This window comes from Chiloscyllium punctatum, chromosome 27 (genome assembly GCF_047496795.1).
Source record: "Chiloscyllium punctatum isolate Juve2018m chromosome 27, sChiPun1.3, whole genome shotgun sequence".
Taxonomy (NCBI): domain Eukaryota; kingdom Metazoa; phylum Chordata; class Chondrichthyes; order Orectolobiformes; family Hemiscylliidae; genus Chiloscyllium; species Chiloscyllium punctatum.
In genome coordinates this window covers 79,452,077-79,467,602 of record NC_092765.1, presented here as the reverse complement: position 1 = coordinate 79,467,602, position 15,526 = coordinate 79,452,077, and the positions used below count along the sequence as shown (strand labels likewise).

General features: G+C 39.9%; 1 gene segment (V, D, J or C); it reads left to right on the top strand.

The window, feature by feature from the left end:
* The first annotated feature begins 2,974 nt into the window (after nucleotides 1-2,974).
* LOC140453324 (Ig heavy chain C region-like) lies at nucleotides 2,975-12,855 on the top strand. The segment is given in 6 exon segments: nucleotides 2,975-3,204; nucleotides 6,297-6,608; nucleotides 8,627-8,935; nucleotides 9,389-9,718; nucleotides 12,538-12,665; nucleotides 12,805-12,855. Coding segments are annotated over 6 exon segments (1,308 nt in total).
* The last annotated feature ends 2,671 nt before the right edge of the window (nucleotides 12,856-15,526 follow it).

Genomic DNA, 15,526 nt, shown 5'->3' with positions numbered 1-15,526 from the left:
GAACGTTTCACGAACAAAAGGCAGATAGCAAGAGTTTTGAAATTGGTTGTTGGCAACAAGATATATTTGATTGAGTGAGGCAGAGGGAAATATGCTGTACACTTTCTTTGTGCCTCAGTTATGCAGGACATGTTTCGTGGCACAATGTAGAATCAGAATTTTTTCGCATCTTATTATTTGAAAACCTATTATCAGCTTTTAATGTCACTGGCAAAGGTCATATTACACTACAAAACACTTTAATCTTTTTCAAACTAAGTAGACCATCTGGTGCAGTAACATTCACAGGGGAAAGAGGAAGGTAGTTCGAGGTTGGAATCCAGTGACAGTGAATTGATGGCAATGCAATTCCTAGTTTATTCCTCTGTCGTTCCCACAGAGTTTGAACAATTTGGAGCTGCTGTCAAAGTATTCTTGGATAAATGTTGAAATGTTACTTTCATTGTACAAACATTCTGGAACAATCCCTGGTTGTTGGAAGGTGTTAATAAAGGTGTTTATGTACTGTCAAAACAGGTGGGCTGTGTTCTCCGTGGTAGTGTCAAGCTCATTGTGTTCAGGTCTGTTGGGATGTTGTAGTAGTATCCCTGATTCTGTGCCAGGTGGCCTGTGTTCACTTACAACCTGTTAGAGAGGTATGTAACACCATCTCTTATCAGGTTACTTCAGTGCAGGAAAGCAGATTGAAATATTTGGGTGTTTGTTGGAATTCCACTCACAGAGGCCAGTAAAATCTATTCAATTGCTGTCCTGACTTGTGTCTCTTAGATATTAAACAGAATGTTGGTGGTTAGCAGCTTTTTCCAGATCAATATTTGTTCATAAGCTTTTGGGCATCGCTAGATGGGGTTCATGGAGTAAGTGTTCAAAGAAATCCCAGCTTTTGACTTGCTGTTCTAACAATATCATTTATAACTAAACCAGAATGAATCATTTTCGAAACATATTTGAGGAGATTATGCTTAGGCTGTTTTACTTTATATTAAACCAGTGCTGTAGCTGAATTTGATTGTTCAGTACGGTGGGGGTTCCGCTGAATCCAACACTTGCAGCAGATGGAGATAGCTTTTCAGTTGGTCTTCAATTGCTATCTCCGACCATCCAGTACCTCTGCTTAGAATCCTTTCTCCAACAGGAGTCAAGCCAACGTAATCACTGTTTATCTCAACAGGTGTGAGCTCTTGTGTCAAAAACATGAAAACAATTTGGTGAAGAGGGGATCTCTGGGTCTGAAAGGTTAACCTTGCCTTCTCTCCACAGGAGCTGCTAGACCTGCTGAGTTTCTTCAGAAATTTCTGTCTTTTGTTTTGGTTTTCTAGCATTTAAAATTTGTTGTTTCATTGAAAAAAGTTCTGTTCGATTAAACACGTTCTTCAGAGAGAAGATGCATTTTAACAAATTGCGAATGTTCAGAGATATTAAATATCAGAGAATCATTGAATTTGAGCACCCTGATCTCGAGCTGTAGTTTCACAATAAACTATTATGACGTGACAACACACTCCAGAGTGCAGTGGCTGCTGTAATTGGGTGGAAGTTATTTTGATCACTCAAATAGAGAATGTCAATGATCCCGTTACAAATAATCAACAGAAGTTTTTTTAAAGCATGTGTGAAATAATTAATTTGTTGAAATACTTTAATAAAAAGTGTTCACCACCAATGCTAGCTTAATGAATGATGCAATGATAGGAAGGTAGGGGCAAGAGGAGGCCACTCAGCCCCTCGAGCTGTACCACCACTTACTTAGATCATGGAGCATCTGTGAGCTAAATCCACGTGTCTCCCTTTGGCTAAAACTCTTTAACACCTTTGATTGACAAGCAAAAACTATCCCAGATTTATTGATTCGACTGCCCATAACAAAGGGAGACATTCCTGTGAGTACTGTGACACAATGAGGCTGGAATTAATTGCTCATGAAAGTAAACTTTAAATCTCTGACAATTTCCAATTGAAACATCCCAATTATCATATTTCATTCATTTAACACTATACTTCCCTGGAAGAAAGAAATATAATGTGTGATTGCCTTGCTAAAAAATGAGTGAAGCTTCATTCCTATTATATGATTAAGAAATAGCTCTGTTCATTCAGTGAAAACACAGTCAAATCACACAAAAGGAAACCATGTCATCTTGTGTAGACACACAAGTGCCTCAAATAATTTACAATTGTTCCAGTGGTTGTTTGAATCTCTAGACAGGTGTGGAAGTGTCAGACTTTTTATATTGCCTTGAGAAACTAGTTATCATCAGTCTATTTGAATTGCTGAAGTTTGTGTGGTATTAGTTCCATTCCAGCCTCGGGTGACTGTCTGTGTGGAGTTGGCACTTTCTCCCCATGTCTGTGTGCGTTTCCTCCCACAGTCCAAAGATGTGCAAGCTGGGGGAATTGCAAATGTTGTGTTCAGTGATTTGGGAGGTTAGGTGCATTCGTCAGGGTTAACTGTAGCATAATAGGGGAGGGGAATACGTCTGGATGGGTTACTTTTCAGAGGGTGGGTGTGGACTTGTTGGGCCAAATGGCCTGTTTGCACACACTGTAGAATTTCGATGAATCTGCATTTCCTTGGTTTGTATTTTGTGAAACTTCTCTGCTCTTCACAGCAATCCAGTGTAAGTTTCAGTTGGTGAGATCTTCAAACAGTTACTGGGGTGGGATCAGGATGTTCTTCTTTCGAAATTATATGGTAATGGTCAAGGTCAAGGGCATGTTTCTAAAGAGGGAACCAATGATCATGATCAGCAACTGGTAGGAAACAAAAATAAACTCCAGTTATGCTGTAGACTTCAGTGGGAGCATACTGGCAAACATTTACGGCTGAGGATATATTTGAGTAACTGATAAGGTCAAATGAACAGAAACTAACATGCTCCATTGGTCATTCTATTGTAGCGACACCATTTCCCCCCACGCTTTATGGCCTGGTCTCCTCCTGTCAGGAGCACGACACCGGTTCTGCGACCTTTGATTGTTTGGCGATGGACTATTCCCCTGACGTCTCCAAGGTAACCTGGAAGAAAGGTGGGGAGCTAATCACGACTGGATTTAAGACTTACCCATCAGTGAGAAACAAGAAGGGAACCTACACCCTGAGCAGCCAGTTAACCCTGCCCGGGTCAGCGGCAGATTGCCCCAGCAAAATCTACTGTGAGGTTCAACACAGCGGGTCACACAAGAGCAAAGAAATGCCATGTCCAGGTACGTGTTGTGGGAACTGAGATAAACAGAGCATCTGGGATTAATATGAAGAAGGCATTATTTATAACCGTTTTCACAGAATAACCTTATACAGCACAGGAAAAAGGCCCTTTGATCCATCCAGTTCACGCCTATCAATAACAGCCACCTAACTATTCCAGTCTCATGTTCCAGCACCTGATCCATTGCCTTGTGTGACTTGCCTTTGCAAGGATGCATCTCAATACTTCATACTTATTATGAGGGGCTCAGTCCCTACATGACTGATAGGTGCTGAGCTCCAGACTAACACCACCCTGTGTTTGATTTGGTTTTCCCCTGAGGTCCACTTGGAAACTCCTGGCCTTACCTTCACCCTGTGCCCCTGAGGCATTGATCAATCCATCAAGGAGAAAGGTTTCATCCAGTTTACCCTGTCTATGCCTAAAACAATTCTAGACATCATGATAATCTTCTCCCTAATTCTCCTCTGCTCCAGGGAAAACCCTTGTCTATCTAAACTAGTTTCATAACTAAAACCCTCCAACCCAGGCAAGATCCTGGCAAATCTCATCAATACTGCCTTCAGTGTAATCACATTCCTTCGATAACATGCACACAATACTTCAGTATGGCCTAACCAGTATTCTATTAAGTTCCAGTAACATCTCCCTACTCTTCATTGTCAATGTCTCGGCTCATAAAAGCAAATATCCTCCCACTTTCTTAGCCTCTTTATCCAGACGACACAGTACTATAGGGGATCGGTGGGTACATGCACCAAAGATCCTCAGTCCTTTCCAGGGTTCCACCGTTCAAAACGTCATACCTCACAGATTCTTCTGCCGAATTACATCACCTTACATTTATCCAGAATAATTTCCATTTGTAACTTCTCTTCACATACAACCAACCCTTTTATATCCTCCTGTAATCTAAAGCCATTATGCTCATGACTTACCAACATGACAGCTTTCATTTCATCTGTGAATTCACTGGTTAATCCTCCTAAATTTGAGTCTCAATTATTGGTATGTAAGAGAAATAGCAAGGAAATCAACACCAATCCCTACAGAACACCAGGAGACATAGATTTCCAGTCACGCAGACACCCGATGACTATTATCCCACCACTCAGCCAGTTCTAGATCCAATCTGTCAAATTAACTCCGATCCCATTGGCTCTGATTATTTCTATCATCTGGACATTGAGTTATCTCTCTGAAAACTACTATCAAATTCTTACACATGACTTCCTCTCAATAATACCGTGCTGAAAATTGTTGATTTATCTTCCAAATGAAGACTAATTTCACTTCTCAATAGTTTCCTTACCACTGAGACTAGCTTGACAGATCTGTGCTTTCATTATTTATCCCTTCCTTCGTCCTGCATAACAGTGCAACGTTGGCTGATCTATACTCACTTGGCACAACTGCTGTGGCCAGACAGGAATTCTAAATTATTGTCAGTGACCCAACTATTTCATCCTTTGCATTGCTCAACCGCTCGGTATACTTTTCATCTGCCCTGGAAATATAACCACTTTTCATTCAGCAAGACAACACAGAACATCACGTCATGTGTCCTAATTTCTGAAAACTACATCACAACACCCCTCCATGTTTTCTGTCCCCACATTGTCCCTCTTACTAGTGAACACTGACACATTCGTTTTGGCCACAACCTAATCCTCCGGCTCCACTCCAATAATAACACTTAATGGGCATTACTGTTTCCCGAATAATTCTTTTATTATGAATGAGCCTGTAACTTTTAAAAATATATTCATTTTGACTGCTATTATTTTCTCATGGTCCCTTTTGCTCTTCTAATTCATTTGTCTTTCAAACTCCCCCTTGCACGTTCTGTATTCCATACTAATTTCTATTGATTTGAGATTTCAGTATAGACCGGAAGCCTCCCTTATTTCAATTTATCTCACCCTCCATCCCCTTTGGTGTCCAGAGCCCGAAGCATTCTTGGTCCCACTCAGTGGCTTCCTGGGAAATGTCCTCCCTGTGATTTTCCTATCTCTTTCTTAAATGTGTCACACTGCTGTGACTCAGATTTACCAATAAGTGTCAGCTTCCAGTCCACTCTGGTCAAGTCATTCCCTGATCTTACTAAAATTGTCGTTCCCCTTTTCAGAACTTTGGGGCAATTTCTATTCATTTGCAGTACAATCTGAAATCCAACTGATTTACGATCACTGTCTGCAAAGTGCTCCACCATTGATGTTTTACCCACTGGGTCGACTTCATTCCCTAAAGTTAAGTCCAGGTTCACCCCTCTCTTTCAAGGTCTGGATTAAAATTCTCAGTATTAAACACATTCTTTGTTCAAATATTCTCCTGGTAACATTTACAGAATTCTGCTCCCTCTAAATTTTTGACAAAATGAATATCCAAACCTATGCTGAGGAAGTTAAAAACCTCTTTTCTCATTCCCCTATTTAATTTACATTTCTCTGAAATTTGCCCATGTATCTGCACTTGGTCTTTTGGACCTACAGTAAGGTCTATCGTGCTCTCCCAGTAGTTATGTTTGCTGTATTTTGGTTTTGAAGTACTGTCCATTTGTCTTTGTTCGAGGAGGTATCCATGGTTTCATTTCTCTTTACAGCCTAAAATACTCTTGTCAGAATTGCGACAGAAGCAACATTCTGTACCCCACACCCCCGCCCCCATCCTTTTCCATCTTTCCCTGTCTCACCTGATGGTACTCAATCCTGGAATATTGAATAGCCCACTCCTGCCCCGCTCTCAATATGTCTCCGTGATAGCAACCGTGTCATTTCCTCATTTATGCCGGTAATTCACCTGCCTTGGTCATCAGACTCTGTCATTAAAACGAATACCATCCAACATTGCTATCTCCCTTCTGATGTTACTGGTCTATAGTTTCTATGCCTCCTTGACTCCCTTGCTGTGTCCTATAATTTTAGCCTTTCACATTGTCCTGCTGATCTTCCTGTGTGGATCCCAGCTTCTCCAGCACTCTGCACAATTATGATTCTTGTATCCATTAACCACAAGAAACCTTGATATATGAGAACTGATTGTATTTGTTATGAAATTCGTCAGATAATTTATGCGATGTGTTTCCTAAAGGTCCAGATATTCTCCCACCAACTCTTCTCCTAACTGTGAGCTCCAGTGAAGAAATCGCAAGCAGCAAGTTTGCAACCGTCGTCTGTTCAATCATCGATTTCCATCCGAAGTCAATCTCCGTGATTTGGTTGAAAAATGGCCGACCCTTGGATTCTGGCTTCTTCACGTCTCCCGTGTGTGAGGCGAACGGGAACTTCTCGGTGACAAGTCGGCTGATGGTCCCTTATGGTGAATGGTTCAACAGCGCAGTCTATACCTGCCAGGTCACTCATGGAGAGAACATTCAAAGTAAAAATATCACCGCATTCCAGGGTAAGAGACACACACTGAGAGAGCTACAAATCACTCTGATCTCTGATGTGAATCAAACATACTAATTTATCAGGCATAGTAAACAGCACGGGACAGCTTCTTGTTTCCCAACATGCCACGTATCTCATTTCAGTTTGAGTGTTACATTAGCATTGCTCATAATTCAACATTTTGGCAAGTCAGAAAAGCATGTTTCCTCTCTGTTGAAGATAGATAAATTGTCAGTGAGCTTTGTTAAATAGTTTGTTGCCTGACCATGCTGGGAGAGGCATTCAGAGTGCTGAATCCTTGCCTGGTAACCGCTTCAAGGATAAGTTTGGGGGTGGAGGGGGGATATTGGAGAGATATCTGATTGAAACATAGCAAATACTGAGAGACTGAGGTCGAGTGAACATGGGATAGATGTTTTGACTGGTAGGCGAGACTAGGACCCAAGGGCACAGTCTCAGGGTCAAAGGGGCACCGTTTAGAACTGAAATGGGGAGGAATTTCTTCAGCCAGCGGGTGATGAGGCTGTGGAACTTGTTGCTGCAGAGGGCTGTGGAGGCCAGGCCATTGTGTGTATTCAAGCCAGAGATAGATCGGCTCTTGTTTAGTATGGGGAGAAGACAGTAGAATGGCTTTAGCCCGAAATGTCGATTTTCCTGCTCGTCGGATGCTGCCTGACCTGCTGTGCTTTTCCAGCATCATTCTGATCTAAACTCTGGATTGGCCGAACAGCCTTATTCTGATCCTCTATCTTATGGTGTTGTGGTCTCAAAATGACGTGGTTAAAATATGCAGTGACCCTTACTTGAAAATAAATCAAAATACGTTCAGTATTTTTCAGTATTCAGTTTTCAGTATTCAGTATTCAGTTCAATACGTTCATTCCCTGTTCAGGAATGAACTGTTGGCCTTGGACACTGTACGACATCGATCTTTATCAGGTACTGAGTTCTTTAACTTCATTTATGGAATCAGATCACAGACCAAGTGGGTATCACATTTGATGAACTGGGATAAACGTGATCTCACTGAGCTTCTTTAAGATGCTCTCTGTAATTAGTGGATGAGGCAGGAGCATAAATTCTGGTAAGAACACTCCAATAGGGATGAGTGAACGAGGAACTCGAGACAGGCTGATTTAGCCTGGTTTGGGGTGGCAATGTTTACACAGTGAGTAGCGGATGTCTATAAAACTAATGTACATTTCCATCGCGTTTGTAGATTAATTTAAGACATTTTTGTTTGTTTTTTTCTCCCCTGCTCTATGAAGAAATTAAAAAATGCAGCTTGGTAAATAAAGTGAAAGTACAGACCAGTCATGAACTAACTGAATGGAGGGAAAGACTTAAGGAAATGGGTGTCCTTCTCGATATCGAATGCTGTACTCAATGTCTTGTTTTCTGATCTACTCCAAACACAGCTCACAATGTGAGGAACAATGACATAAATTAGAGAATGACATCACACCAATAACGCAAAGTTATTTTTGATCACGTTAAATATAATGAACAGAATTTCCATGGCTGTTCACCGCTCCTGTAACACTTTAGAACTCTGCAAAGAGAATAGTTATTATTTATTATAATTTGTCCAAATTTTGGGATGTGATTTGGCAGTCAGCGTGACCAGCAGCATTTGCACCTAAGGGTTATGAACATGGAAATGAACTCATTATATTCAGATTACTATTGTCACAAGTATCAATAGATTGTCTGAAGTGAGAGACAAACTCTGAAAGAAAGGTAATTCCATGGGTTACATGATGGTATCTTCGATGAGTTGACTTTTTTGACAGGTTTCACTTGTTACAAAGCCAGTGTTCTTTCGGAATAATTACACAGGGTATGTTATAGATAATCACAAATGCTTTCACAAATCAAAATACATCAACAATAGTAAGCATCGTTTCAGCAATAGTTGGAGTTACCATTTTGAAGGTGGTGTCTTCACCCTGTGAAGAAGGAATCTGAAGATTGGCTGTTTGTATCATAAAGGGGCATTTTTCATTGACTTTGATTTTTGTTTCATAGAAGATACCGAGTGCCACCCTAACACCGTTAAAATCCTCCCACCGCCAGTAGAACAAGTCTTACTGGAGGCGACGGTGACGTTAACCTGCGTTGTGTCCAATCTTCCTTCTGGAGTCAACGTGACCTGGAAACAAGAAAAGAAGCCTCTGAAATCAGAGATTTCTGACCATCCTGGACAGAATCCCGACAGCGTGATCAGCAAATTAGACATTTCTACTGAAGCCTGGCTGAGTGGCATTACTTTTGAATGTGTGGTATACCATCAGAATCTACCGACTCCGCTGAGAGATTCCATCCACAAGGAGAAAGGTGAGCAGTGAGATTAAAGCACAAAGGATCCCATGTGTAATCCAGATCCAGTTACATCAATGGTAGGCTTTGATTGGTAACGACCAAACACCGTTGGGAGGATTAATGATGCATCTGAAGGCAGGATAGCTAGGTAGCTGATTAAGAAAAAGATGGACCAAAGGATATTGTATTCTGATGAAGTCAGATAAAGTGGGAAGAAGCCAGGGTTTTGATGTCACCAACAGCATGACAGCTGGAGAGAATGCCCTTGTTGTGGGCTGGAAACATGGAGGCAACTTTCACATTACACACTACTTTTTTTACTGGACAGAATGTGTACCATTCTGCTCCTTTAGTAAACGGAAGTGAATAAATCCCAAATTAAACATGGCATATTTTAATATATAGTGCAATTGTGATATTGGTTCAGGATTTTTTGATTGATTTATATTTGTCTCAAATATTCTGCAGTGATTAATCCGCTGGAGCCATCAGTGTCGGTCCTCCTGCCACCAACAGAAGAAATTTCCGCTCAGAGGTTTCTCTCCCTCACCTGTTTAGTGAGAGGTTTCTCCCCCCGAGAGATCTTCGTCAAGTGGACAAACAATGACAAGCCGGTGAATCCCAGTAACTACAAGAACACAGAGGTGATGGCGGAGAGCGACAACATCTCCTTCTTCATGTACAGCCTGTTATCCATTACAGCGGAGGAGTGGGCCAGCGGTGCTTCTTACTCCTGTGTGGTGGGACATGAAGCGATTCCACTAAAGATCATCAACAGAACAGTCGATAAATCCAGCGGTAAACCGAGTTTTGTAAACATTTCACTTGCACTAATGGACACTGTTAATTCATGTCAATAAAAATCTCAAAGTTGCATTTAATAATTCAACAGAAGTAATAAAGTTTTTTTTCTTCCAGTTGTGAGTTAAATACTGAATTAATTGTTTCTCACTCTGACTTACATTGCATCTGTGTAGTTAAAGTGAATTATTAACAGGTCTAGGATGAGTGTCTTGTGCAGTTAATGTTCTCTGCTCAGATATACCCTGGGTCAGAGACAGAGTAACGCTCACTCATTGCAGGATTCCACCAAGTACATTATCCATCCTAAATCCCTCTGTGACAAAATCTGACAATGTCCATTTTATGTCAAGGGTAGAGCATGAGTTTTGAACTTGGTGTTCTTGATTCCCCCGATTGGACATTCTTACAAAATTCAGGTCAGTTTTAAACTGCCACATTGCACCAATTGGAAATGTAAATTTAAGACACTTTAAAATTAAACTTGATTGGAACATACCAATTGTAAAGAGTGCAGAACAGTTTGAATGTCACCTTTGTTTCTGGGGAACTTCCAGGGATCTTGCACCAGCGCATGACAGAATGTATCTTCACTTTCACACCAAAGAGACTCGACAGATAATTTGTAGTGGAGCAGAGGGGAGGGGAACGTTGAATGGTCTGTCCTCTTGCTCCCTGTGCAGAGTTTTCATGGTAGATGTCCTCTGTAATGTAACCCAGTTACTAACAGAACAGTCAGCTTCTTGCTTACTGTCCAAAGATTTAACATTTCCCTGCAAAATAATACCTTTGAAGCATGTTGGACACGCTGGGCTCTGTTAACAAATGATTAACATTGATTCCCATGATCCAAAACTGGTGTTTGCATCGTCCCGGTTTGAATTCCATAGTTTTGTCTCAGTTTTCTGGAGCATATGGGATGAATTCTGGTATTTGAATACCCGATAGCATTTTGTTTCACATACAGAACACAAGTAGACATTTTCTAATAAACATATTCAGAAATGTTATCAGTGGGGATTTGAACTCACGCCTTTTATCTCAGAGACAGAAATTCTATCACTGCAACAGAAGAGTTGCTCATAAAACGCTTATCTCGCCACGACGATGGGAAATGTTTCCTACAACACCAAGGTCAAATCTAATTATGGGCAATCCATTAAAATTAGAAAAATAAATTAGAATAATAAAAATTGCAGTCTGGTATAAGAACAAATACAGAGAGATGATCGCAAATACACACGTAATGACACATATACGGGCTCTCACCTAAAGACACATATTTATGTGCACACTGAAATGTGCATATAGATAAGATGTCACACACGCATACTCGCACAGAGCCACACATGCAAGTAGTACTTGAACACTCACCTAAGCTCATACAAAAACTCACATACACGGAATGAAAATCATTTGCACAAATGAACAGGGGTACTCACACATAACCATGAGAAACATAGACACACCGTAACACACAAATGGGCATGAATACATATACGTTCATACAGCACAATGCATACAGACATACACTCATGAACACACAGATACAAATTTTGAAAAATGTCCTCCCACATGTCAACTCACACTGGTATGTAAATGCACAGAGATAATTATTAATATCATTATTTTTCCCATTTTCAGAATCACAAACATACGATGACAGAGGCAGCTAAATTAGTTATTTTTAAATCACATTGATCAGCATATAGACATTATCATACGTACACACAAACTCAGAGTCTCACATGCAGACACACAAGTGCATAGGTTAAAAAATAGAGGGGTGTTTATTGAATAAGGATAATGGGCACAAGCATCAGCAAGCATCCACAAACAATAACACAAACAAGCTTCTCAGGAGATGGTTTGGGAAAGATTGCCACACAACCAAACATCATCATATAAATATAAACATCCATCAAAACATAACATTGTATGATAACATTTATTCAGCATAAACATGAAAATAACCCAGTGTAGGTAGGATATGAAACAGACACATAAGAACACATTTTAGACAGCACTAATGAAAAGTGAACACTCACAAAGACATTACAAGATAAGCATAAGCAGCAATGAAGTGGCATATTAGCGTGATGATGCTTACACAATGTGAAAAGACCAAAATTTAGGTACACAAACACATGAGCACACCAGCAGTAAAGGAACAGGAATATGTTTATTCATGCACAGACTCCAACATGGGCAAGAGTGAAGTAAGAGACTCTCATAACCATATGCACAAACATTAAAGGAAAACCAAACGCACCAAGCAGTGGATCAAATAAATTAAGGGACACATGTACAAAAACTTATTCCTAAATATACAGATCCTACAAACAAAAATATGAAGCAATGTCCTGACTGTGGTGTCACTTATATTCACGATTTGCCAAGCAATTGGTCACCAATACATAAAGATGAGAACCACATTTGAACTTTTATTCAGTGATGGCCACAATTTTCAATTAAAGTGCTGTCATAGCCTATATTTAAAATATAATGATATAATTAAAATAATCATTCATAACAAGCATTCCTCAAATAATAATATCCTTAAATAATAGATTAAAAGAAAAATAATTTAAAACATTCTGACATGGACAATGAAGAAAGAACATGTGCAGTTAGTATTTGTAATTTCTTGCTGAGAGTTAATAATGCACTAATAGATACAGATAAAAGTCACATTTGAGAAATATCTGACTGCTTTATAAAGATGTAATGGTCTCTAATTACATGACTTAGATGCAGATAGATCGATCTGGATCAATAAACAATCTAAATGTGTTCTCTCGGCTTTATATTCATAGATTCAATAGATCGCAATTGGATTGAAGACTATGAGGATGATAACAGCAACATCTGGACAACTGCTTCCACGTTCATCACCTTGTTCTTCCTGAGTATCTTCTACAGTGCTGCCGTCACTCTGGTGAAGGTGAGAATAATCACATCTTTCTCACGACAAGCAGCACAATATGTTTTGTGAAATCTCTAAGTGTGCCATTGAATAAACATTAAATCTGAAAGACCCTGATCATAAATGTCTGCGTCATTGCTTTATCTCTCTTTTCCAGGTTAAGTGAATGAATTGTGGACCCCTTTGTTTTTCCTGATCTGCTTATCAAGATCTCTGAATCCCCAAACTACAATCTGTCCTGTTGTTGACTCTAGCAGTGAGATGACTTCAGTTTATCAGCATGTAACTGAGACAATTATTGATGGATTTTCCTTTTTACTTTGATATCTTTGATATGGTTGTGGTTGGAAAAAGTTGTAGCTTCCCAGTTGTTTGAAGCCCATTTTTTTTGTTTTTATTTGTTCCTTACTCAGAATGGTTGTCTACCCTTTCTGATGAGCCTTTGTATTCCCTTTCTTGTGACTGTTACTGATGTAACCCTTTCTGATGAGCCTTTGTATTCCCTTTCTTGTGACTGTTACTGATGTACAGAAAATTCCCAACTCACAGCGCATGTGTTCTCATCTCAATGTGGCATCCAGCCATTATATTCACTTCTGTTAGCTTTTACATCAACTTTTTGCATAAAAATGCTTTCTGAAATGGTTAATAAATCTCGAATGAATATGCACTAACCTTGAGTTTGCTTAATTCTTTTTTCAAGGCCAGTCAGTAATAATACATTTTCCCACATCCTACTCCTTTCCCAGCCAAATACTTGCACTTGTTCTGTTTGGTTGTGTTTCATCCAGTCATTTAGTTTAATGCTGCGCTACCATGCAGCCCACTAATGTAAACACATCTTTCACACGATATGCCTAAATGAACACTCCAGAGGCATAATGATAAGAGATCATTTCCTCTTATGCACAAAGGGTCACAAGCTCGGGTCACCTAATGATACAAATGAGGAGCTTTGTTCCACCAGAAGCCTATAAAAGGTAGGCAAAGGAGTTTGAAAATTTACTCTACACTATCTAAACTAAAAGTACTCCCAATGTGGGGACAGCCTGGGTTAGTAATGCAGAAATCGCCACCTAAAGCGCCCAACGAAACATTCATCAGCCAAAAATGTCACCGTTCAGTCAGGTATTCAGACACAGCACACATAAATCTCATGGAGCACAATTCCTGGGATCTATTTGACACACCACACCGGTCAAATCACAGGGAATGAGACTGAGATCTATCTGATAAAGGGATATTACTGAACAGCAACCCTCAAAAATAATAAATCAGAGGTCGATGTTGATCAGGCAAGGTAGGGCTCATGAGTATTTGAAATATTCAGCCATTGTGATCTATATGACGCAAGACGGAATTGAGAACCAATCATAGCAACTGGAAACAATCTGCAGAGGAGAACATTCTCAATTTCTCAGAGTCGGTGAGGTATATCATTCCGGGAGTAGTGCTGTGAAGCAGTTATGCACCCAATCTCATAACTTCGCATTTTTTCAAAAACGTGGCACCTGAAACTAGATGCAACATTCCAGCTGAGACAAGAGACTGTTTTATTTTAGTTTAACATAATTGCTTTGTGTTTGTTCTCTACAGCGTTATTGATGAAGTAGGGTTTATTTGCTCTTCTGTCCACGTGTCATGGTACATTCCCTGATTTGAGCACATACACACGGAGGATCCTCTGCTCCTTCAACCCTTTGGGTTTACACTATTACTATTGTATGTTCCTCTGAGTTCATCACTAAACAAAGAAGCACGTTACACCTCCCTGAGATTGAGATCTATCTGACACACCGATATGAATGAACAACAATCCTCAAAAATTATAAATCATAGGTTGATTTCAATCAGGGAAGGCTGAGATCAGAAGTTCTGGAAACCCTGCTGCTTTCCATGTCCTGTCCCACAAACCCTCTGTCAAACTTCATGCTCTTAGCTGTTCTTCCAATATCCTAACCTTAAATTGCTATAAATATTTTTCTGTAATTTTGCATTATATACCAAAGCACAGGGTGAAACAACAAAGACTACAAACACTGAACTCTGAGAACGTACACAATAAGGTAACCTACATTCTGAAACGGCAAACACCCGTTAACAAATGGTTGACAAGTACAAAACAGCGGCTGAGATTAACTTGAACTCATCAAAATAAAAGGAAAGTCCTCTGGAGGTACAGCGGTGTCGGCAAGACCTGGGCAGACAGAATGGAGTTCGTTTTTTAAACTTCTTGTTTATATCCAGAATTTTCCTTCCACACAATGTAACCTTTTATTTCCCATCACCAAGTCACCCATAGTATCTTTATTTTCAGCTACTAACCATCACTGGTAAATTGAATAATTTATGTTCAAAGCCCCTCCCACCATCAAAGTAGGAAGTAGGAAGAGCTAGAAGGAGATTGGAGTCAATTTTTCTTGTGGTGAAACATTACTGCTGTTCTAACACAAGGGATTTCTGAGGGATGGTCCAGTGAAGCTATGTGGATGGAACTCAGAAATAAGAAGGGCATGATAACTTTGATGTGATTGTAATAGTCCCCCCAGTAGTCAGAATGAAATTGAGTAACAAATATGTTGAGAGATATTATTTATATTTAAGAATAATAGGATTGTAATAATCGCAAATTCTAACCTTCCAAACATAAAGTGGGACAGCCATGGTCTTAAGAGCTTGGATGGTGAGGAATTTGGTAGGTGTTAAAATCAATTTTCTTCATTAATATGCAGATGTAACTACCACAGAAGGAGCAAACCTGCCCTAACCTTGGGATATAAGGCATGGCAAGTGACTGGTTAGTAGGGGAGCTTTTTGGGGCCAGGGGTCATAATTCGATTAGTTGTAAAATATCTATGGAAAGGATTGGCATTATATAT